Source organism: Echinops telfairi, unplaced genomic scaffold (assembly GCF_000313985.2).
Source record: "Echinops telfairi isolate 266 unplaced genomic scaffold, ASM31398v2 ScPeMD7_70;HRSCAF=299, whole genome shotgun sequence".
Lineage (NCBI taxonomy): Eukaryota > Metazoa > Chordata > Mammalia > Afrosoricida > Tenrecidae > Echinops > Echinops telfairi.
In genome coordinates this window covers 10,233,000-10,256,746 of record NW_022103968.1, presented here as the reverse complement: position 1 = coordinate 10,256,746, position 23,747 = coordinate 10,233,000, and the positions used below count along the sequence as shown (strand labels likewise).

Here is a 23,747-nt window from a genome sequence, read left to right as displayed (position 1 = left end):
GCGCACGATTATAGCCGGTGACTCAGGGCGGAGCTCCGCGTCCAAGCCGGGCGGCCGCCAACTTCTCTGGATGGGACCAGAAGTTTCTAGCCGGCCAGTTGCTGCCTCCTTTTATCTCCTCCTTCCCCGTCGGCAGCAAGGAGGCTATTTCCAGACACTTCCACCCCTTTCGGGCCACGTCACCCCCTCCTTTAATTCATAAAGGTGCCCGGCGCCGGCTTCCCGGACACGTCGGTGGCAGAGAGGTCTCCGCGGCCGCGGCCCAGCGACTCGGCGCCCAGAGGCCCTTGCCCCCCGCTCTCCCGCGCCCCGGCACCCCGCGCCCGCCCTCCGGGCCGACCGCGACCAGCATGAGCGCAGCCACCCACTCGCCCATGGTGCAGATGGCGTCCGGCAACGGCGACCGCGACCCCCTGCCCCCCGGCTGGGAGATCAAGGTCGACCCGCAGACCGGCTGGCCCTTCTTCGTGGACCACAACAACCGCACCACGACGTGGAATGACCCTCGCGTGCCCCCCGAGGGCCCCAAGGTGAGCCAGGCCCGCGCCCACGCCCCGGCCAGTCGGCGTCCCCACTTGGGTGGCGGGCGGTGGCTACAGGGGAAGCTTCCGCAGCGTCCAGGCCCCAGAGGTGGGCCGAGGCCACCTTGGTGGTGGACGCACTGCCCCTGGGGGGGCACCCCTTTCGCCGCCCACCCCAGGGTGGCCTGGCCCCTCGAGCTCACCCTGCGGCGCTTAGCAAGGCCCCTAGGGATCCGCCCTTGACAGTCCTCACCGTGCGTATTTGACTTTGGGGGGGCGGGGGTGACCCGTGACCCGGCTCCCGGGTTCGCGTGGAGAGCCAGGGCAGCCGTGAGCCCCGGGCTCGGGAAGGAGTGGTTGGCGGGGTGGGCAGGCCAGCGACCCCCTCCAACTCTTCCACAGCGGACGGCACTGCCGGTCCATCTACTGCCCCCAGGTCTCTGCGTGTGGCGAGTGGTCTCCCTGGTCAAGTTGTCCTGACTCCTGTTTCTACCGTTCGGGAGGACAGAGTGACCCAGGAGGCAGATGGAAATAGATTCGTTTTTTTCCCCCTTCAGCTTTTGAGATTGCAATTGTAGGTAGTATCGATTGAAATGGTTTCCAGTAAGAATGTGTTGTTCTAGGAAGACTTCCAAAACCGCGGCAGTCCTTTCCTTGCCTTAAAATACTGCCTCTGCTTTATGTTCGGGTTTTTAAGTGACATACCTCCCCTGATTTGGGTATTGAAGATTTAGCTTTTGTTTCCAATGCACACATAAATTGAGTTGTAATACTCTCATTCTGGGGTTATGTCTTGTTTACATACAGCCAAGGCTATTACTCCGTTTACAATGAGTCTGTTAATTAAAAAAAATCTTTTTAATTAAAAAATGACTTGTGCCCCTCTTGGCAATTTTCTATAGATTTGAAATTATTACTCAGAACAGAAATTTTTGAAAATAAACGTATTTCAACGGAGGTTCATTGTGATTACAGTCTGGGTAAAAGATGAGTAAAAGCAGCCCCTCCACTGGCAAATTATTGTGAAGATGTACAACTTCAACAAATGAAAAATACTCCATTATTTTTATAGAAAGAGAAGACCTGAATTTCCCACTTTCAGCTTTTTTCATTTCTTAGGGGTTTTAATTTTTTTCAACAGTTTGATGGGCATATAATTCACATCTACAATTCAGTAATTCAGTCATATTAAAAAGAGTTGTGCAATCATCACTACAATGGAATTTAGAACAATTTTCTTCTTTCTTGCACTCACGGTTATTAGCCCACCTTCAGTTTCGTGCACTTTTGTGCCTCGAAGATATTGATAAGACCCTTGTACTCAACAGTGAGAGGAATTAATTGTTATATTTATTGCCGAAAATTAATACATGAGAATGTAATGAGCTGGGGTGGAAGACATTGTGTAGGTGTGTGTGTGTGTGTGTGTGTGTGTGTGTGTGTGTGTGTTTCAGTCATTTACTGGGTGAAATTTATGTTTATTTTAAGCCAGTCCCTTTGGCTTCGGTCTGCATGGACATAGAAGATTTTCAGTATGCTGGAAAGGCTTTATTTTGAGGCCTCTTTCTTTTAGAGGAAAGAACCCAGGGGCACAGTGGTTAAATGCTTGGCTGCTAACCAAAGGGTCAGCGGTTTAAACCCACCACCTGCTCCGTGAGAGAAAGGTAAGGCTGTCTGCTCCTGAAGAGATTTTCTGGATGGCTGGGGGGGTTGGTTATTTTGGTAGAGAGGCCGACCCAGCTGGCAGCCTTTGTTAGGAGTGAAGATCAAGTCTGAACAAACAAGGTGAGTGCAGTGTTAACACCCAGATTTTTCAACATGGAATTTACCAGCCAGTTGAGGTTACCTGCTGCTTCCTGCTACAGACCCCTCCCAGTGCATGCATACCTTACCGGCTGTGGTTCTGTAAAAGTTTGTAAGTAGGAGAAAAACAAATGGAATTGAATTGCTTATTTTTTTAAAAAGGAAAAGAAGAGCTACTGAGTCAGAAGCCTGGTGGTGGTAACAGACTGTTGAAATAGATAGGTCCTCCACAAGCACTTAGTTCAGCCTCTTTGTTTGATTGGTAAAGAAACTTCAGAGTTGGGGTGGGCTGTTAAAAGTCACTCCGTTAGTCCTGACAGCAAACCAACCTCTAAACCTCAAAGCCCCCCAGTTCCCCAGAAGAAAACAAAGTGCCGTTAACCGCTGGCATGAGCCAGAAGATGGAGAGTGGCTTGGATGTTTATGGAGCTGTGAAGCATGAAAGCTAAACACTTGATGACCCCCGCGTCCTCCGGTCCACTCCAAGTGCTGGATTACCGGCCTCTGTGCTTCGGTTCATGGGATGGTGATGACTGGATGTAATTAATTCAAGAAAAGCTCTGCTTTCCAATGGAGCTCCTTGAGATGCGGCTGCAGATGGGGAGGAGCAAACAGATCCGTCCCTCTAATTTAGGCCTTGTCCCTTTCAAACCTGGGCTTTGGATTGACCCACATCAGCTGGGTGACTGAATCCCCTTTGCAGACTCCTTGGAGGGTGCGATGGTTAATGCTCATAGAAAAATGGGAGGGTTGAGCCCCCCGAGAGGTCCCTCGGAAGAAAGGCCTGGCCATCTACTTGGGGAAACTGCCGCTGACAACCCCCTGGAACACAGTTCTACCCGGATGCCCATTATTATGAGTCAGAACGGACTCCGTGACAATTTTTTTAAATTCCATTTCATTTATGTGAATTTCACCTTCCTCCAAATTGATGGTATGGAATACCTTCAGTCTCATTTTATATTAGAAATGAGATTCTGAAGGAACAATGAGGGAAAGGGGGGTATAAAACGGTGATTTTGGCAGTGCTGAGCCCACGCCCACCCCGAGTGCCCTTTCCTTGAGAGGGGCATGCTGGGCATCTGCAGTTTGCAAAGTCAGCCTGGAAGCACTCTGCTCCCCAGTGGGTCTGGTCTACCCTTGTTGGTAAAGGGATAGCCAAAGAGTGGAACCTTCACCGTTTTCTTTGCAGTCTTTTATACTACGGCGTCTTACTCCAGACCTTCCTATAGATCAGTGGTTCTCCACCTTCCTAGTGCCGCGACCCTTTCATACAGGTCCTCATATTGTGGTGACCCCCCAACCATAAAATTAAGTTCGTTGCTACTTCATCACTGTTTTGCTACTGTTATGAGTTGGGGGATCCCTGTGGAAGGGTCAGTCGACTCCCAAAGGGGGTTGAAAACCACTGCTATAGATAGTCCCCTGAAATGGTTAGAGCGACCCTTGTCCCCACTTGTCCAGAGTTGGCAAGCGACAGCAGGAGTCTGGTCCTGGAGGCAAAGACCTACTAAACCCACTGCTGGTTGAGCCAATTCTGACTCATAGCAACCCTGAGAGGTTGTCCGGGACTGTGAATCGCCTCATGGGGCAAACAGCCTCGTCTTTCTCCACCGAATGACGGGTGGGTTTGAACCAGCTTATGGTGAGCAGTCAGTCCAGTGTCTGACCGATACTGCACCACCAGGGCTCCGTTTTCTACACACTTGGGCTTCCCATTCCTCTCCTGGCAGATTGTGACTTTCCCAGACCCCTGCCTGGTAGAGAAGTTGGCATTTGCTTCGCAGTCAGGAAATGCACTGTCTGGGAGCTGGCATGCCACCAGCTCTCACCAACAGAGACATGGCATGGCAGAGAGGTTCTGCCCAGGACCCAGGCCAGTCTGGACCTGGGGATTTTAGAGGCAACACCACTCCACTCCACCCCCCACCCCCACGGCCGACCTTTTAAGAACACGGATTGTCTGCTCTGTCTGTCCTTCCACTGCCCCTGCATGTCACATCCAACTCTGTGGGACCCAGTGTTCCCCAAGTGAGACATGCACCCCTGAGCTGATGACTCCAATCTGATATGTGGGAGCCCGATTTGCTGCCCGCCCTGTGGGTGAGGCCTGGAGACCTTCCTCTGACCTGCAGTGCCCTTTACTCAGCTGTGCTCCTCCTGGAGGAGACCCGCCCACCCGGAGTGCCTGGGCTTTTGGGGTGATGTGGAAGGGTGCGGGCGGTGCCAGGCACAGGGAAATGGTCCAATTCAGAAGGGGGCAAGCCTGCCGGTCTCAGTGGCTCTGCCCTCCTGGCAGAACCCCGCCCTGATAACTGGGCAGGCTTTTCCTGAGGCAAAGCCATCCTTCCCGGGGAAAACTGGAAATGTTTACAATTCTTGCTTGAAGCAGAGGGACCCACTTACTCCTCTTCGGGCCCAGAATGCCTCTTGAAGTTCCCCGTAAGGTGACATCATCTTGCTCTTTGTAGATGGATGGCAGGCCCTGGGCCTCCTGACAGAATCTGAGCGCAGTCAGGAAAGGAGTGGCCTAGCTCGCCTTCCCCTTCCCAGCACCGTGCAGTGTCCTTTCCCATCTCGGGGGCAGTGCTTGTTGGGGGGCAGGGTGGGGGTGGATAAAGAGAGGGCCAGCCACTCCTGGAGGCCAGCCCATTTGAGGAGGCCTCCATCGGTGTCCCGCTCCCCCAAGAACGGCCTGTGTTTGGCTCCTGCGAGAGCCGACTGTGACGCTGCCAACATAATCCTAAAAACCCAGACTCACTGCCACGGCGTCATCGACGCCCGCGAGCAACCCTTTAGGACAGGGTCGAACAGCCCGTGGGTTTCCTAAGCAGTAAATCATCACACCCCGTCCTCCCTCAGCACAGCTGGTGGTTTTGAACCTTGGACCTTACTGTTAGCAGCCCGACACGTAACCCACTACACCACCTATTATGCTCAGCCCTGTTTTGTTGCGCCAACTTGCCCTTTCCGAGCTCAGATGCCCGGCTGGCGGTGGCTGACGTGAGCCGGGCCGGGAAGGCTTCGCTGCCTGACGCTGTTGGCTCTGCGTGTGAGTCAGAGGGCTTTGCACCACCCCAAGCCTCGATTCCTGCCGCCCTCGCGTCAGCATTGACACGCTTCGGGTGGCCTGTGTAAACCACTCGTTATATTGGCTGGGGGATAGACGCTCAGAGAGACGGTGGTAATGGGTACCACCCGAAAGAGGCTGTGCCCGTTCTCAGACTCCCGGCCTTGGAGTTGATGCTGACTCAGCGAGACCCTATAGGCCAGGGTAGAACTGCCCCTGGGGGTTGCCGAGCCTGCAATGCTTTATGGGAGTAGAAAGCCTCATCTTTCTCCTGTGAAGCACCTGGTAGTTTCAAACTACTGGCCTTACGGTTACCACTTCATCTACTCCACTATTATCTGTGTTCATTAGGGCCCTCCAATATTGATGAGCCTGCCCGTCTTCAATCCTCTTGGCTGAATTTACTCCCCAGCCTGGCTCTCTGAATCAGGCCCCCACCCTTGCTACCCCCCACCCTTGCTACCCCCCACCCCCTCCCCATTCTACCTTGGAATTCGAACTTACAGCTCTGCCTCTCTGGCTAGGCTCAAAACCCTGTCAAGATGCAGGTGTGGAAGTCTACCTCCCCCCTCGCTTGGCACTTGTGGGACTGTGTGCGATATCTGGCCTTACTCATTTTTCACATGTTTCTATCAAGACTTCTTTAGGGCCTTGGCAGCATGTCAGGAAGCCAGGCAGTTTGCAGAGGCTTAATCTGAAAGAATTTCCCTCGGCAGGAATGAGCCTCCTTTCTTGTCTGTCAGCATGTTTACATACACTTGCCAGGCGCTGGTGGCTGCTCTTCCTCCTCTCAGCCCCTGAAGCCGCAGACCAGTGCTTGGCAGTAGGAGCCTTACGGCCGAGCAGCTGACTGGCCTGCAGCCGGTCCCAGGAGCAAGACAGGCTGTTGTGACCAGGGTCTGTCATCTGGGGGGTGACAGACGGGCTTGACCCTATGCCTCTTTCATCCTCAGAGCTGTCCCGGCACAGTTGACTGGAGTCCCATCATTGACCTTGGTCAGAAGTGCTGGCTCGGTTCCTGAGCCTGGGTGTTCTCAGTGGATGAGATGGGCTGAGTCGTCCCTCACTGCCCCGTCCGTCCCTCAGAGATTCATGAGCACCAGCTGCAGTGCCCGTGTGACCCAATGCTCCATGCCACTTGGTGGACGGCGCTGGCCTTCAGTGTCATGCCAGCCCCCAAGAGGCAGGTTGTCCCCTCTCTGACTGCCACGTTAATTAGAATCTTCCAGAAGTTAACACTCTTTGGCTTTGCCTCAAAACCCTCTCTCCCTGTGAGACAGGGTCTGAATCCCCACCCCTACCCCCAAACCAAACCAAACTCACTGCCCTCGAGTCAATGCTGACTCCTAATGACCTCTTTTGGGTTTCTAAGACTGTAACTGTTGACGGAAGTAGAAAGCTCAGTCGTTCTCTCTCAGAGCTGCTGGTGGTTTTGAACTGCCAACCATGTGGATCGCAGCCCAGTGCTTAACCACTATGCCACCAGGGCTCCAGCCAGGTCAACCTGCTGCCATCGGGACTGCTGTGACCCATGGTGGCCCCTGTGTTTCCGAGGGGAGCTGTGCTCTGCATCGGTGGGGTGCCTGTGGTCACCAGGCTTTCTTTCTGTGGTGTCCCCCGGGTGAATTCACACCGCCCACTCTTCTATTGGTAGCTGAACGCCAACCATGTATGCCACCAGGCCGGAGAGCTCCGTAGGAAGCGACTGGGTCGTGCTGTGTGCAGAGGAGTAAGCGCCGGGCCTGAGCTCAGGGTGCACCGGCTTCTGAAAGCAAAGCCACCCTGTTGAAGTGCACCCCTGTGACACGTGCGCTCTTCTCAGGACGCCCTCTGTGGGCTCCGGAGGCTGAGGTGTCGGGTGCTGTGTAGCCTGCCCTGAGCTCCCAGATGTCCCTGAAGGCCTGTTCCTTTTTACGTCATTTCTGAATGGCCTATTCTTGACAAAGGACTTCAATATTGATTGCCTGGGCTCTTCTTGATGGGTCCTGAGAAGCTGCCTTTTGTCCTTACCGGTGTCACAGCATCCTCCGGCAGATGTCAGCCACAGCGGACGCCCTCTGCCATCTCTGGGGTGGTGGTGGTGGTGTGTGTAGGGGGAGCGTGTTCCCCTTACATTCTCTTCCCTGTGGCTGGCAGTGAGATCGGAGCCCACGCCCGTAAAGCTGCTGCTGCTGCTTGTCAATTCAGAACAGCCCAGGGCTGCAAGCTGCCTGCTGTCTGCAGCAGGACCTGGTACAGCTCAGCCCAGGTGCCCCCTGCCCCAAGACTGTACCCCTGCCTCCTACCTCAGGTCTATGGCCCCTGCCCCAGGTCTTTGACCCCATCCCAGGGCTATGCCCCTGCCCCAGGACTTACATAGTCTGCCCCACGTTTGTGACCCATACCCCAGAACTATGCCCCCACCCCACAACTGTGCCTCCACCCCAGGGCTGTACCCCTACCCCAGGTATATGACCCCATCCCAGAACTGTGGCCCCCACCCAAAGTTGTATCCCCTCAGACCTCCAGGACTGTGTCTCCAGTGAGCTGGGGTAAGACATCCCATGGGGGTGGCATGGGCTTCCTTTGGGAAAACAGAGCTTTCCTCTGTTGAAATCACTTGCTCAGTGCCTGCTAACATGATGTTAGTGGTCTGGGACACAGTGACTGAATGAATGAGTGAATGAATGGTTCACAAACCAAACAGCCGGGAGAGGAAGGCACTGACAGCCATGTCCCATTTGGGGCCTTTGCATCAGTCCCGAGACCCACAGCTTCAAAACCGGGCAGGCTCTGGCCCCCTGGGGAACACGGCTGTCTCCTGCCCAGCCCCTGGCTCTGCCCAAACCCTGAGCTCTGGGGGCCTGTGGTGACTCAGAATGGAGCCAGGGCCTGCTCCGCCTGGCCGCCCTGCCTGGCTGGGCCGATGACTCAGCACTGAGCAGAGGCTCCATGGCTCGCTGGCCCAGAGCACACACTCGAACTGAATGTTCCAGCCCCAGCCGTAGCGCAGCCCGGCAGGCAAGAGGAGGGAAGGCTAGGGACTGGAGATGCCAGCCACAGGCTACAAGTCTGCCAGCAAGAACAACACACCTGGGTCTTACTGCCGGGCACACCTGGGTCTGCTATCCGAGACAAGCCACTTAGGGCCATCCTTGTGCCTTGGTTCCCTCCTTCAGAGCCTGTCAGCAGGGTCGTGAAGGCCCAGGGACACGGTGGGTGTTCCAGAGCCCGACCTGGCATGGAGATGTTGGTACGGGGCTTTCTTGGATGGAGCATCAGACTGGTGGTTGTGCGCCTGGCAGGCCTGAATTTGTGTGTCTCAGAAACGCCGTGATTCGTGGGCCTCCCCTAGGCCAGGGTCAGCTCTCAGAACCCTCACTCAAGGGTCCCTGCGCTCCTGCAGGTAGGCAGGAAGGCAGGGTTCAACCCAGGGGTCAGGTGGAGGCAGTTGAGCTTCGGGGAATCGCAACACGTTCTGTGGCCCCCAGCCTCAATGACTGCTGGTGGACTCGATTCCTGCAGGACTCTCAGCCTCTCCCTCGCCAGTCTCTATGGAGACTGGAAGACAGTGCCAGGAGGGACCGAGGTGTCCCGTCCTCCAGTCCTCATTGAGAGGAAGTTGAGCCCTACCAATAGGGGAAGGTGGTGTTGGGGACGGCTGTCCCGAGGAAGTGCTCCGAGTGGCGGTTCTTCTATGTCAACTCACTACGACGCATAGTCATCTCTACACTGTCCCCTTTACGGAGCAGATCGCCAGGGCTTGTCAACCACAGTGGCCCGTGGGTTTGAACCGCATACCTTTGGGGTTAGCAGCTGTACCGACAGGGCTTTCTCTGCTTAGGATCAGGAGATTTCCCTAAGCCTCCCCTGCCAGAGAGGACCTGCAGTTGAAGAATCAGAGATGTGGTGGTTTCCTTTGGGCAAAGTTGTGCTTTCTGATTGTAGCATGAAGCAAAATCTAACACACACACCCCGACACACACACACACACACACACAGACATACAGGACAGTGGAGAAGTGCCCCTAGGGTTTCCACGGCTGTCAATCACACAGAAGCCAACTGCCACAATTCACTCCCATGGAGCGGCTGGGGGGTTTGAACTGCCTACCTTCTGGTGGGCACCCGGGGGCTTTAACCACTGCACCACTAGGACCACTTCAGGGTCAGACAGACCAGACCCACTGCCAGCATTTCAGTTCTGACTCGCGGACCCTCCAGGACAGAGTATAACCGTCCCCTGGAGGTTCCCATGACTAAATAACTACTGATAACTAAATAACTACTGCCCCATTAGTTGGCTGTCCAGTGACTAACCCGCTGTGCTGCTGGGCCCCTCAGTCTGAGGCAAGTCCCTGAGATGCCCGCGGAGACCCACCCAGTGAGGAGGGGCCCTCTTCCCCTTCTGTCTGCTGGCTTTCCCAGGGAGCTCGCAGGTACTTTTCCATCTGTGGTTCGCAGCTCTTGGCTCATTACAGAGGAAATGGGTAGTTTTATTTGCTGAAGCCGGAATTCCTTGTGTGACCAGCGCCCACTTCTGCTTCTGGGTCTCCCCCAGGAAGGCTCCTGGGCCTGGGGTGGTGGGGAGGCTTCGCGCCCACTGGGTGTCCAGCGGCCCTTTCCCTTGTGGGGGTGGGCGGGAGGGCTGCCCTGCCTCGGGTGGCAGCTGTGACAGTGCCCTGGGGTGGAGGAGGTGATGAGGGTGTTGAGACCCAGCGGATGCTGTCTGCCTAGGCCAGGGTCCCAGCTGATCGCTGTGAGCACAGGGACCACCCTGCCTTGGATCCCAGTTCCCCTCAGCCAGGGCTTGAAGCCTTTCATTGGGCTTCAACCCCTGGTGAGAATTTGTGTTCCCTTCCCCGATAGAACCGGACCGTTTAACAAGATCTCCAGGTGATTTTTTGATAGACAGATCTTAGGAATCTTTCATAGACAGGCTCAGTTTATCCGGGATGGAAAGGCAAATTCTCAGCAGGAAGCTGAACCAGAGTGAACCGGTTCGGAGCCCTGCCCTCACTCAGGTTTTGCACCTGGGGCAAGGCTGTACATGCCACCAGGCCCCTTCATCAAAGCAGGTGGCCTGGGCCTGTTGGAAGGAAGAGAGGGTTTAGGGTGTGGGGCACCCCTAGAGTTAGTTGTCTTTCTGGCAGTTTTTGCTTCCAGACCCAGAAACTTTAGACACGGTTCTCATCAGAGAAGTTGGCACCCTGGCTTGGGAACCTTCTTAAAGGCTTTAATCCTCAGACAAAGGGTCTTCTTGAAGTCTGAAGGACCATGGACTGACAAAAGGCCAAACAAATCTGTCTGGGAAGAAATACGGAATGCTCCTTAGAGGCAAGGATGGCAAGACTTGGTCTTACATGCTTTGGTCGTGTTGTCAGGAGAGACCAGTCCCTGGAGAAGGACATCACGCGTGGGAAAGTGGAGGGGCACGGAGAGAGAGGAGGCCCCTCAGTGAGCTGGATGGACACAGTGGCTGAAGCCTCAGGCCCAAGCGCAGGAATCATCATGCGGATGGCACAGGACTGGGCAGTGTTTCGTCTGTTGGGCATGGGGTGGGTCGCTATGGTGGAGCCGACTCGAGGACACCTAACAGCAACAAGAAGTCTAAGGGGCTTCTTGCCAACTTGTTAAGAATCTGAGGAATTGGGTTTTGCACCTGGAGCCTGAGCCAACTGTTGCTTGAGCTCTTTTGGGAGGATGAAGGGAGTTGACTATGTGGCGCAGCGAACAGGCTCAGGTGACGAAGACTTTTTCTCAGCTTTACTTCCCTTAAATCATGCATCAACCTCCTGGAGCAGGGGGGTGTCTGCTGGGGAATCAGGGTCTTAGTAGCAAACAACCCCTGTCCCAGGTAACGCAGAGGCCTGGTGGACCTACAGCCCAGGTGCCCACTTCAGATCAGGCTTGGTCTGGCCCATCCCAGCGTGCCTATGTACTTGCAAAGAAAAGCAACAGTGAGTTTCCCCGTTGACAAAAAAAGTGTAGGGATACCTGTCTCATTAATCCCAGGATACAACAGCCATGCTGTCGGGTTTGGGTCCCTAGCAATCATCTCAGCTCACTCCAGTCGCCCTGGCTGGTGGTCACCTTATTCTTTTCATGCTCTTGTGCACCACACAGCAAAGGAATGCCTGAGGTGGGCTTTGAGGCTAGGACACACCCCTAGAGTGCACACGTTGCTTGCATGAAAATACAGTACTGCCTTTCTGGGAGTCTCCGGATGGGCCAGCAATGCTAGTGGTTACACGTTGGGCTGCTGATCACAAGGCCAGCAGTTCGAAACCACCACCAGCCACTTAATGAGAGAAAAGCATGGCTTTCTACTCCCGGAAAGAGTTACAGTCTTGGAAGCTCACGAGGGCAGTTCTACCCCACCCTCGGGTTGCTCGATGGCCGTGGGCTGGGTCTCAACCCACCCGACTCCTCAGCTGTGTAGAAAATGGACCGTAGGGGGATATGGAATCCAGTAGATGATTCAGCTTCCGTCCAGGGGCCTGTTCTGTGCCCCACCCAGGTCTCGGGATGGTGGGGCAGACCCCGTCCCACTGCAGAGATCTTTTGACTGCTGGAATGTATGGACCAGATTGGCAACAGCATTCGGTTCCGTTGGATGGCCTGTGCTCATGAATGGAAAGTTCTGGTAGGAGGCTGATGCCCAGCTCTCTCTCCCGCCGTGCTTTGGAAGAAAGCTTTTCTTTGATTTCTCGCTGTTTGGCCTTGCCCCGGGTCCTCCGTGGGTAGGGGCTCAAGATCCCGCTCTCCTTCCATCCCATTCCTTGGCTCAGAAGTTTTCAGGTGCGGATCGTGAAAAGTCCACACCTGACCCCAGGAAGGGCTCTTTTGGCCTCAAAACCCAGTTAAGACAGTCAGCACCCTACTTGACCTACTTCAGGGCTCATGTGCTGTGCAGCTGGGCGTGCTACGGGGCCACCCTAAAGTTACCTTTGTGGTTGTCACGCCTGCCTCACGTAGACCGGAGCAGCTGGGCCCGGTGGTCGGGGTGGGTTTTAGGCCTCTAGTGTACAGGGAACCAATTGTGGGTGGGGGGTCCAAACCAATTCCCCACACACACACACCACCACTCCCCACCCTGTCTTTGAAAGCAGCTGAGGTCGAGGGAGCGCCCAGGATTCCCTGCGGGGTCGGCAGCTTCCTCTTGGCTTGATGCAGGAACCTCTGGGGCACCTGGCGCCTCAGCCACTTCCAGTTTGCTGCAGTGAGGAGTGGCCGTGTTTGATATTTCCCTGACAGTGCTTTCTTACTGCTGAACTTTATGTAAACGTCGAGCACTAGAGGGGAGTCCTGGTGGTGCAGGGGTTAAGTGCTGAGCTGCTATTTGTGGTTGGAAACCCACTCGCTGTTCCATGGGAGAAATGGTGGCAGGCTGCATCCGTGAAGATAACCACCCCTGGAAAACCTACAAGACAGTCTGCCCTGTGAGATCACGGTGAGTCTGCGTGGACTCGAGGGGCTTTAGGGGTAGCCAGGACCACCAGAGGGAAGGGACCCTAGAGCCGTGTTTCTCCACGCTGCATTGTGGGCTGGGCGCCACCACGCACCCTTGGGCTTGGGTTCATTGGCTGCATTTTCAAACAGCCCCCAGGTGCTTCTCATGCCCCCTAGAGTGTGGGGGCCACTGCTCTTCAGAACATTTCTGGTTCCACACACCCCTCCCCCCTGCTGGTCCCACATCTGAGGGAGCCAGGGTTTCTGCGACGACGGAAGGAGTTAGATGCTGCTTCAGGATCCTGACTTTCCACGTGCAGTGTCCTCCCACACTCCCCTTGGGGCTGGCGTGGTTGCAGCGAGCAGTAAAGTTCAGACATGCTCTTGGGCAAAGCAGTCCACTGGTCACACGGAATCTGGTCCCTGGCTTTTAAGGATCAGGATAAGAAAAATATTAGGAGAGCAAATCTTGGCTCCTCTGGTAGTTTTATCCCTGCTGTTGATGTAGGATTGTTACGTAGCTCCTTGATACCTGCCTCAACTGGGCTTTCTCCTTGCACGTGGGGCGAAAGTGTACAGAACAAGCCAGGCACAGCGCATTTTGTTTCCTGCCAGCGATGACAGTCCCTCAATGTCACGTCAGTGTAATATCTCACTGTCTCTGCCTCCTGTTTGTTATTATTTAATTAATCACTTGGGCGCTCTTACAGATATATATATATATTTTTACATGATTTATTTTTTTTAAACATTTTATTAGGGGCTCATACAACTGTTATCGCAATCCATATACACATCAATTGTGTAAAGCGCATTTGTACATCATTCTCAAAACATTTTCTCTCCACTTAAACCCCCGACATTAGGTCCTCATTTTTCCCCTCCCTCCCCGCTCCCCCCTCCCTCATGAGCCCTTGATAGTTTATAAATTTGTATTTTGTCATATCTTGCCCTGTCCGACGTCTCCCTTCACCCACTTTTTGGTTGTCTGTCCCCCAGGGAGGAGGTCACACACACCCTCTTTCCTACCCATTCTCCCTTTACCCTCCCTGTTTCGCCACTCACACCACTGGTCCTGGAGGGCTCATCCGTCCTGGATTCCCTGTATTTTCAGTTCCTATCTGTACCAGTGTGCCTCCTCTGGTCTAGCCAGACTTGCAGCTCTTACAGATATTATAACAATCCATAATTCAATTAGATCACCCCTAATTGTACAGTTGCTGCCACCATCAGACTCAAAACATTTTCTCTCTTTCTGACTCTGCTTCCTGTTTTGATGGCTCCGCTTTTTCTAGCCCCTTCCTGAACTTTGCTCTGGGGGATGCTGCCTTTCGGGTCTCCGGTGGCTGATTATTCTCTCTCCCCACCTGTGTCTGAAAGTGAACTGGTGTGTCACCAGCGACTCTGAGCCCACGTCAGTTTGACTTGTCCTCCTCTGTTAGCTGCTTAGACCAATGTTTGGATCCGCGGGGTAAGGGATCTGCAGGGATCTTAAGGCTGGGAGCCTTCATTCTCTCGCTCTTAAAGAAGCATATTCTATGTAGTTGTACAGCCCATCAAAGGGGGTGATCATTCGTTGCTGTTGTTGTTTTTTTAACTCATTTTTTTGGGAGCTCTTCAATCACATCAAGCATTATTGTACAATTGCTACCACAATCAGTTTCAAAACATTTTCTTTCTAATTGAACTTTTTAATGTCAGCTCCTGTTTATCCCCTCCCTCTCCCATCCTACCCCTACCCCAGAAACCCTAATGTATTTATTTTTAAGTTAGAAACATTTTATTTTAATTCCTGGTCTTCACCAGTGGGAACCAGACATTCAAATTGTTTTCCTTTCCTTTCGCAAACGGCCAGTGTTTTCTCCCTGCTTGAATGGGAGGCAAACACTACAGGAGAGACTCGGTCCAAACCAAACGCACTGCCACCGAGCCGATGCCAGCTCGTGGCGACCCAACAAGACACAGCAGAGCTGCCCCTGTGGGTTTCTGAGACTTAGCTATTCGCAGGAGTAGAAAAGCCCCGTCTTCGTCCCGGGGCGTGGCTCGTGGTTTTGAACTGTGGACCCTGAGGCTCGCCACAGCCCCACACGTAACCATCCTATGGGAGATACAGAGGGCAACTCAGCCCTTGCAGGCCATCTTTAGAAGGTAATGAATTAGCTAGAATAGAAGCGTCAACAGCTGCTTGGGGTTGGCAGGAGTCTGGGGAGAGCAGGGTGGCAGCATTAGAAGGTGGCGCCAGAATGTCGTCCTGTTACAGACCTTCCTGTGCCTGACAGTCTCCCTTTGGGCTTAGATTACTCATTTGTGTTAATCAAGACCACTCCTCCCATAGCAACCATGTAGGTCAAGACCACTCCCACCCAGAGCAACCGTGTAGGCCAGAGCAGAGCCACCCAGCACACTTCTAGGCTGCTGTTTGTACAGAAGCACATTGCGGCAGCTTTCTCCCCCAGAGCGCCGGGTGGGCTTTAGCCTTTCAGCTAGCGGCTGAGCACTGAAGCCCGGCACCGCCAGGGCGCCTGCTTCTGCTTGTCTGTAACATTGCTTCATTGTCCGTTCTGAAGAGCTGCTGCGGCTTTTGATTCATCCACTTGCACGAAGGAGCCAGGCGCCTGGGTTTCAGGACTGTAGGAAAGAGAGCAGCCCCAGGTCACCCTCCTCACCCTTAAATCCCCAGCCTATCGGCAGTGCCATTGGTCAGTTGGCCCCAGGTGTGAGCCTGAGTCTTCCTGGCGGCCACAGAGCCTCTCCCCAAGCCACCCATTTCTTCCCATCTCATGCCCCGACTCGCACCCCTGACGTGTCCCCTCACTTCCTGACTCATCCTGCTCCTCAGCCCCTCCTGCCTCCTGAGGCATCTCCCTGGGCCCTCACTTCCGGCTCAGCCCTTTGCCCCTCCAGTCGTGTCTTCTTCTTCAGCTCAGCATTCACCTGCCACCTGTTGCCCCAGCACCCCACCAGCCATGGCCACCTCCTATCCTTTCCATCCAGGGACCCAAGCACAGCCCTTTGTTCAAGACCCGGCTCTGGGAAGCAGCCGGCTGCCACGGGCCCTGCCTCCTTCCCTCCCTCCCTTCCTGTCAATGGAGGTTCAGAGTATATTCTGTGAGGTGTACGCTCTAGTGACTTCCGGGTGATCTGAGGGAGCTTCCTCCGGGAGGTGCCAAGCCTCAGCCTGACCTGCCTCAGAGCCCCGGGCCCCAGCCAGCTGCATAGGGCAGGGCAGGGCCAGGCTGCAAGGGGTTCCTGGGAAGTGTGTAGCTGGCAGCGTTTACCCAGGTGGTCTCTGCAAAGGCGGCAGCTCCAATCCCTGGTGACCTGGTTCGCGGCAAAATGAAATGGGGCCCTGTCTGCCGCTGTCTTCACGACGGCCGGCGTGTTGGAGCCCGTGGCTACAGCCTTGGTGTCAGTCCGCCTCATCGAAGGCCCCCTTAGTCTTTCACAGCACCAAGCATGGTGGCCTCTCCTGTGGATGCATCTGAGGTCTAAGGTAGGTGAGGTACATACCCTAATTACGAGCACCCAGAGAGAGAGGGTGTTTGCAGACCCCCGGAAGGTTCTTTGGGCTCTTGCCCGGTCAGTACTGTTTCTCCAGGGCCACCAACCTTTGTCACCATTGGTTAGTTTTGTCCATCAGCTTCGGTTCCTTTGACCCTCCAGGGTCCAAAGAGTGGAGGGCCCTCTGCAGGGTCGGTGCTGCTGCACCAATTATTCCATAAGGAAATGCAGGTCACGGGGGCTGGGGGTTCTCCAAGATCACAGAACTTCCCCTGCTAGAGGTGAAACTCGCAGGGCTCGCCTCCGGCAGCAGGGCCCACCAACTTGCCAAGGAATTTGTTTTCTACTTGTTTCCTGCGGGAGTCCTGGCGGTGCAGGGGGTTACATGTTGGGCTGCCAATCACAAGGCCACTAGTTGGAAACCACTAGCTGCTCCTTGGGAGAAAGAGGAGGCTTTCCACTCCTGGACAGAATTACAGTCTTGGAAACCCAGGGGGCACTTCTACCCTGTCCAATAGGATTGCTAGGAATTGGAATCTACCCAGAGGCAGGGAGACCGGGCTTTCTACAGTCTGGGAAACCCCCAGGGGGTCGCTGTGAGTCCGCCCTGACTCGATGGCAGTGAGATTGGTGACAGGAATCGTGCCTGGCCTTTTGGGTGGCCCCAGAGTGCCAGGCACGGCAGTGGCGGAACGTTGACCCAGGAGGCAGGTGGGGTCAAGTTGCTGCCGAGAAGTGCGGGAGGCTGTTGTGCAGGGCTGAGGAGAAACACTGAGTCCCCAGAAATCAGTTGATGTCCCCCCCCGCCCCCCGCAATTCCGGCTGGAAGAAGGGGCCCCAGGAATGGGCGAGATGCCCAGCAGGAGGCCTGCCCTGGGTGCACCCTGGAGAGAAGGTTCCTTGCTACCTCTGCTGGCTCCTGGCAGTGCAGCCTGCCTCCATGCCGGCATCCAGGCCCCAGTGTTGGGCCTGAACCCACTCTATGCTCTTGAGTGACCTGGGAGTCAAGCAGGCTAAAATATGTTGCTGCCCCAAGCACGTGAGGATTCTAATCTGAGAGTACCGCTCTGCTAATGTCCCCAAGGACATAGGGACACCCTTTCCTGTGTGCCACAGGGAAGAAGCAGTCGGTACGTCCGAAAGGGGGACATCTCAGGGCCGCCCCTCAGTCCCTGCGTCCGCACACAGGGAGAGGAGCATATCTTGAAGAGTGCAAACCAGTCATCGGCGTCTGTCCGTCTTTACTTTCACTGGTTCTGCTGCAGGAGAGATGACACCCGGGGGCTGGTTTGCAATTCAGAAGCCCACCTCAAGGAAGGACCCCTCTCCTTAGCAGGTGACCTATTCGGACATGCTTAGGGCACACCCAGCAGCAGCTCCCTCCTGTGTAACCAGACCTGGTGGCCTTGACCCCTGTGGTCAGTATAGAGCTGACCTCCAAAAGGCTTTCAGTGGCTGATTTTTCAAAAGGAGACGGGCCTTTCTTCTGAGTTACTCTGGGTGGACTCAACCCCCCGACCCCACCCCAAATCTCCCAGTTAGCATATTAACTGTTCAGATCCTCTGAGAAGGGGCCCTTTCCTGCAGAGGTGGTTAGGACCCAGGGCCTTGGGGAACTTGGTTGCTCTGCTTCTGTTTGGTGACAAAAGATATTGCCTGGTGAGAGACTGGCCAGCGATGTCTGAAATAAGATCGCCTGTGGTACATCTGGAACTTGGCCTTCTCCAGGGTCCCAAAATAGCCAGGCCACTGAAAGGAGGACTTCCTGAGAGGCCTTGAGCGGGTCCCCGCCCGCACCTCACCCCAACATGGCCAGCCAGCACAGTCTACCTCGGTTCAGCTTCCACCCTGCCCTGCCCGGCATCCACATTCCCATCTCTTGCCCTGTCTTGCCATTTGTCCTGCAAGTGGCCAGCCCCATCAATCCCAACCCACCCCTTCTCCACCAAGTTGTCCAAACCGTGTTCTGTGTTTGGGACCAGTCCCCACGCTGTGTGGCCAGGAAGTCTGCTGCTAATATGCCGGTGATCTGCCGTCGGGTCCGTTCTGACCAGGCCACCAACCACACACTCCTGGCTCCTGCCAGCAGCTCTTAGAAGTCTCCCCAGCCTGTCTTCCCAGTGCAGGGACGGCGAGCCTGGGCTGTGCTCCACAGACACCTAGCGGGGTGTGCAGCAGCCCCTGGGGGAGGGGCCACTGGATGGACCAGCCTCTCGCCCTAGGTGCACCGTCCTGCTGAGCTCTGGGGACCACAGTGGCCCTGCTCCCTGTTCCTAACCGGCATGTGCCTCTCTCTCTCTTCTTCCAATTGTAGGAAACTGCATCTTCTGCGAATGGCCCCGCCCGGGAAGGCTCCCGGCTGCCGCCCATTAGAGAAGGTCATGCAGTGTACCCCCAGCTCCGCCCTGGCTACATCCCCATTCCTGTGCTCCACGAAGGTGCGGAGGCCCGGCACCCTGTCCATGCCTACCTGCAGCCAGGGATGCAGCGGTTCCGCTCCGAGGCTGCCGCGGCTCCCCAGAGGGCCCAGTCACCCCTGCGGGGCTTGGTGGAAGCCACCCAGCCAGACAGACCATGTGGACAGGCGGCGGCAGCTGCAGGGGCCCAGCCCCTCGCTGCCCACAGACCTGAGGTGAGGGGAGGCCTGGAGCTGAACACCTGGGAAACAACACAGGGGCTCAGAGGTCCCCCACAAGGATCCTGGGAGCTGACCCTTTGCTCCCCCACATTCCCAGGGATGCATCTCGGGCAGGTGGGGTGGGGGTTGAATGTCCTTGTCGTTAAGGCATCGGCCCAAAGGGGAAGATGCTTGGTCCGCATGTGACCAGATGGGAGTGGGTCTCAGTTCCGTGTGTGTCCCCATGGGCAGGTGCTCCGTGTGTGGTTGGAGCGCCCACTCACGAGATCTCTGGTGTGTGTGTGTGTGTGTGTGTATGTCTCTTAGCGATGCCAGTCTCCAGCTGCCTCGGACTGCTCGTCCTCTTCGTCCACAGCCAGCCTGCCCTCCTCCAGCAGGAGCGCCCTGGGCAGCCACCAGCTGCCCCGAGGCTATATCCCCATCCCTGTGGTCCACGAGCAGGGCTCCAGCCGGCCCGCAGCCCAGCCCTCCCTCCACCAAGCCCAGAAGACCCACTACCCGGCTCAGCAGGGCGAGTACCAAACCCACCAGCCCGTGTACCACAAGATCCAGAGCGACGACTGGGAGTCCCGGCCCCGGCGGGCCGTGTCCCCCTTCAGGTCGCCCGCCTGCAGCGTGTCAAGCCGTGAGGGCTCACCAGCCAGGAGCAGCACACCGGTGCACGCATCCTCACCTGTCCGTGTGCACCCTGCTGCTGCCGACAGACCTCAGGTATGCGGAGCTCGGGTGCTCTCAGCAGGTATCCTGGTACGAACGCTGCCCGGTCCCTGGTCATCCACACACTCGGTGGTATGTCAGAGCCCATTATTGGCAGCCACTGTACCAGGCCGCCTCCTCGAGGTCTTCCTCTTTTCTGCTGACCCTCCACTTTACCGAGCCTGGTACCAGGCTGGCCCCTCCTGATGACATGCCCAAATTACAGGAGAAGGACGTTTCCCCAGCCTCGATTCCAAGGATCTGCCAGACTTCACTTGTCCCAAGACAGATTTGTCTGTTCCTCCAGGGTCCCTTCTGTGGTCTTCACCAACACTCTCTCACCAGCACCGACTCTGTTACAGCCCAGGGTTCGACACAACTGAGCTCTCAGCGTGACACTTTAGCCCATTAAAAAGAAGCTCTTTGGCAATAGATTCGGCCAGGCTCTGTCAGAAGTGGAGGTGGCGACCTTCTGGACATGGCTGTGAAGGGCAGCCGTTGTTAACCCTCCTCACTGTCTTCAGCCTTTGCTCGGCTGGGCTTCCCTCACTGTGGTTTCCTGAGGGCCAGACCTCCAGCCACCTTGGTGGGGCTCCGATGCAGGCCTCCTGCCTCGCCCCTCATGGAACCTGGGCCCCTTGTTGACCGGCCCTGGTGGCCTATCTCCAGATGCCCCGAAAGGGAAGACTTGAGAGAAATCATACAAACAAGTGCCATATGCCCTCAGCCAGATTCACTGTTGGTTCACAGTTTTCTATATCGCTCGGTCATTTCTTCTCTCACTCTCCAGTAGATGCTCATGCATGTATCGGTACACACACACACACACACACACATACACACACACACACAGAGAATCTGTGAATAGTTTGAGAGCGAGTTACAGACACCATGCACCTTAACTTCAAGAGGTATTTCACAAGAGAAGACGTTCCCATTCATGACCCAGTGGGATGACCAGAGGGAGTTAGCGTTCTGACAAGCCTCCTGACCACACAGCCCACGTTCAGATGGCCGTTCCAGGACCTATCCCAGGACCACAAGCACTCTGTGTGGATGTCCCTTCTCTTTCGCCTCCTCCAATCTGGAGAAATTCCCTGGCCTTTCTTTGCTTCTGCGACCTTGGAATTTCTCAAGTACTAGCCATAGAAATACACCGTCAATCCCTCTTAGACAACCGTTGTTTTTGAACACCCAAAGTGGCGGGTGTGATTGGCTGATGAGTGCTAGGACCCCATGTTGACGACTTCTGAGCCAGAGAGATCTGGTGGAGGTGGCCGGTGTTGGGGCAGCAGAGGGGTTCCCCTGATCCATCCTGGGCTCAGTGGTCCTGAGGAAGAGCCCCCCAATTTATAGGAACAGCAGATGGTTCCCCACATGTCTGTGAGGCCATCTGATTTTCGCCCCCCTGTACACGATCCGGGTGCTCACCCTCTCTCGTCGCTCACTCAGAGTCCCTCTGGGAGGTTCATGGAGGCCGGCTGTGGGTCGGAATTGACTCGATGGGAGTGAGTTTGAGTGTTTGCTTGATTTTTCATGGAGGATTTAAGCTAGCTGAGGGGGGTATAAAGTGCCCTGGTGGCACAGGGGTTAACGAGCTTGGCTGCTGACCGAAAGGTCTGAGGTTTGAACCCACCCACCGCTCCACAGGAGAAAAACAAGGCAGCCGCCTTCTATAAAGACGGGCACCACGGGCAGCTGTACTCAGCCCTGCAGGGTCGCTGTGAGTCAGCATGAACTCAGTCGCTGTGTGACTTTGTTTTGTTTTTTTTTTAACACAGAATATTTTATGTATTTAACATTTATTTAATCATTTTATTTGGAGGGGGCTCTTACAAACCTTATAACACTCCATCGTGCAATTGTATCAGGCACACTTGCACATGTGTTGCCATCAGCATTTCCAAAACATTTTCTTTCTACTTGAGCCCTTGGTATCTGCTCCAGTGTATATTATGATTGTGATCTCGTGTCTGACGTGGAGTAGTACTTCAAATGGAGGAGTATTTTAGAAGTGGCGTTGTCCAACTCTTCCCAGTTGGTGACATGAGGTCCCTGTGGTCTTTAAGGGTGTAGGTGGAAGTGTAATGGGGGTCTGCACTCACACAGTTGAGCTCATTATTGTACTGTAGCAGTCTGTTACCGGCTTTACCATCTCCTGTATACTGCTTAAAAATAGACTGGCGAGACAGAGGTTCCTGGCCTGCTTCTCACCGGCAGTCCTAGCGGTCTGTGAGCCTTAGTTATGACCCCTCTCTCTATTCTGTGTCCTCTTAGCAGACCATGGCCCATCCTGAGCCTCCACCTGCTCCCCAGCCTGAAAGCAAACCTGAAAGTCAGCCAGGCCCCGCCGGGGCAGACCTCCCTCCCGGACACATCCCCATCCAAGTCATCCTCAAGGAGCCGGAGGCCAAGACCGCCTCCCAGAAGCCCCCACCGCTCTCTGAGAAGGTGGAAGTCAAGGTTCCCGCTGCTCCCGTTGCTTGTCCTCCCAGCCCGGGCCCTGCTGCCACTGCTGTCCCCCCATCCCCTAAGAACGTGGCTGTGGAAGAGAAGGTGGCCCCCAGCACTGCCCCCACAGAAGCTACACCCCCAAAGGCAGGGGATGCTGAGGCCACCCTCCCAAAGCATCCAGGTGTGCTGAAAGTAGAGGCCATCTTGGAGAAGGTGCAGGGGCTGGAGCAAGCCGTAGACAACTTCGAAGGCAAGAAGACTGACAAAAAGTACCTGATGATAGAAGAATATCTGACCAAAGAGCTCCTGGCCCTGGACTCGGTGGACCCCGAAGGGCGCGCCGACGTGCGCCAGGCCAGGAGGGACGGCGTCCGCAAGGTTCAGACCATCTTGGAAAAACTTGAACAGAAAGCCATCGATGTCCCCGGCCAGGTGCAGGTCTATGAACTCCAGCCCAGCTCCCTGGAAGCCGACCACCCGCTGCAGGAAATGATGGCGGCGGGCAGCCCTGCCGCAGACAGGAGCAAAAGAAGCGCCGCCGGGAGCGGAGGCGATCCCCAAATGGAAACGCAGCGGCCAGAAGCCCCCATTGCAGTCTCGACCCCAGCCCCCGCCGCCGGCACCACAGACACAGCTGGCAATCCCGCAGCCCCGTAGACCCCAAGACATGAAAGCCAGACCCAGAGACTTGGCATCGATGGTGTGCTTTAGGGAGTTCTCAGATGCATGCATTTCCAGGGCTTGAAATCATTTGGTTTGTAGTCTTCATAGCCGCTTGGTACGCAGTAACAACAGGGGTGGGGGGAGGCCAAACACTGATCAGAGGGCTGAAAGGAAAGTGTCACTGTTCTGTTCTTCTTGGTCCTTCCTGAAGAGGAAGCTGCTGGTTTTTCCCAAGCTTAACCCCTCCCCGACTTGTTGGGGCCCCCCTCTCCACGCACGGGCACCACAAATTAACCAGCCCCACGCGCTGTCTCCCCGTAGCTCTGGCCTGAAGTGCAGTGCCTTTGGGGAGCAGACGGGAGCCCATTTTCCCATCACAGAAGTACCACATGCACCCTTCAGAAACGTTGCCATTTGCCTGGGATGACTTCCTCCATGTCGTAGTTAAAAATACCTGACTTTAAGAGCCGCAGGCCTATCTGTATGTTGGATGACTTTAATTGTCCCTTCAAAAAATAAAGTGTTGGTGTAACTCAAACGTGTTCTCTGTGGTTTCTAAAAGTTTGGGAAGAGTGGCAGCTCCTGCTACCAACTTCCGTCAGAATCATCAGTGGCAGGCCTGCTGGCCCTGCTCCTGACACAGCAGGCCTTGGTCAGCTTTCTGTCTCGGGTTCCAGTTGGAGCCTCCAGTTGGGCCCGTGAACTCAGGTATCAGGGCAGTGCCTGCCCATACCCCTGCAGACCTGCCCCAGCCAACGGCTCACCTGGCCTCGGGCCATCCTCAGGCTGACCCAAGGAGCGAAGGCGGTTCAGAAGTCACCCAGGGAAGCGAGTTCTCAGAATCGCCCAAGCCAATTGCCAAAAAGTCTGTGGAGTCCAGGCCACTGGGGTTGGACATCAGCTCTGTGAGAGCCGTGTGGGGGTCAACTCTGTTGGGCACCTCTTGAGTCCGCAGACCAGTCCTCAGTTT

The 23,747-nt window shown here is 55.4% G+C and overlaps 1 protein-coding gene across 2 annotated transcripts; it reads left to right on the top strand.

Moving 5' to 3' along the window:
• Positions 1–335: 335 nt before the first annotated feature.
• On the top strand, positions 336–23,315 carry BAG3 (BAG cochaperone 3). 2 transcript variants are annotated; one of them, XM_045291351.1, is made up of 4 exons: positions 336–530; positions 18,641–18,958; positions 19,271–19,675; positions 21,941–23,315. In XM_045291351.1, exons 1-4 carry the CDS (start codon positions 351–353, stop codon positions 22,769–22,771), a joined length of 1,734 nt encoding a protein of 577 aa, XP_045147286.1. In that variant the 5' UTR covers positions 336–350; the 3' UTR covers positions 22,772–23,315. The 2 variants fall into 2 exon arrangements, with proteins under 2 accessions (XP_045147286.1, XP_004700953.1); XM_004700896.2 differs by having other exon boundaries at positions 21,938–23,315.
• The last annotated feature ends 432 nt before the right edge of the window (positions 23,316–23,747 follow it).

Coding starts and splice junctions, on each gene's coding strand:
- BAG3 (XM_004700896.2), top strand. CDS start 351: ATGAGCGCAGCCACCCACTCGCCCATGGTGCAGATGGCGTCCGGCAAC. Junction 18,959..19,270: donor TCGCTGCCCACAGACCTGAG/GTGAGGGGAGGC, acceptor TATGTCTCTTAG/CGATGCCAGTCTCCAGCTGC. Junction 19,676..21,937: donor CTGCTGCCGACAGACCTCAG/GTATGCGGAGCT, acceptor GTGTCCTCTTAG/CAGACCATGGCCCATCCTGA.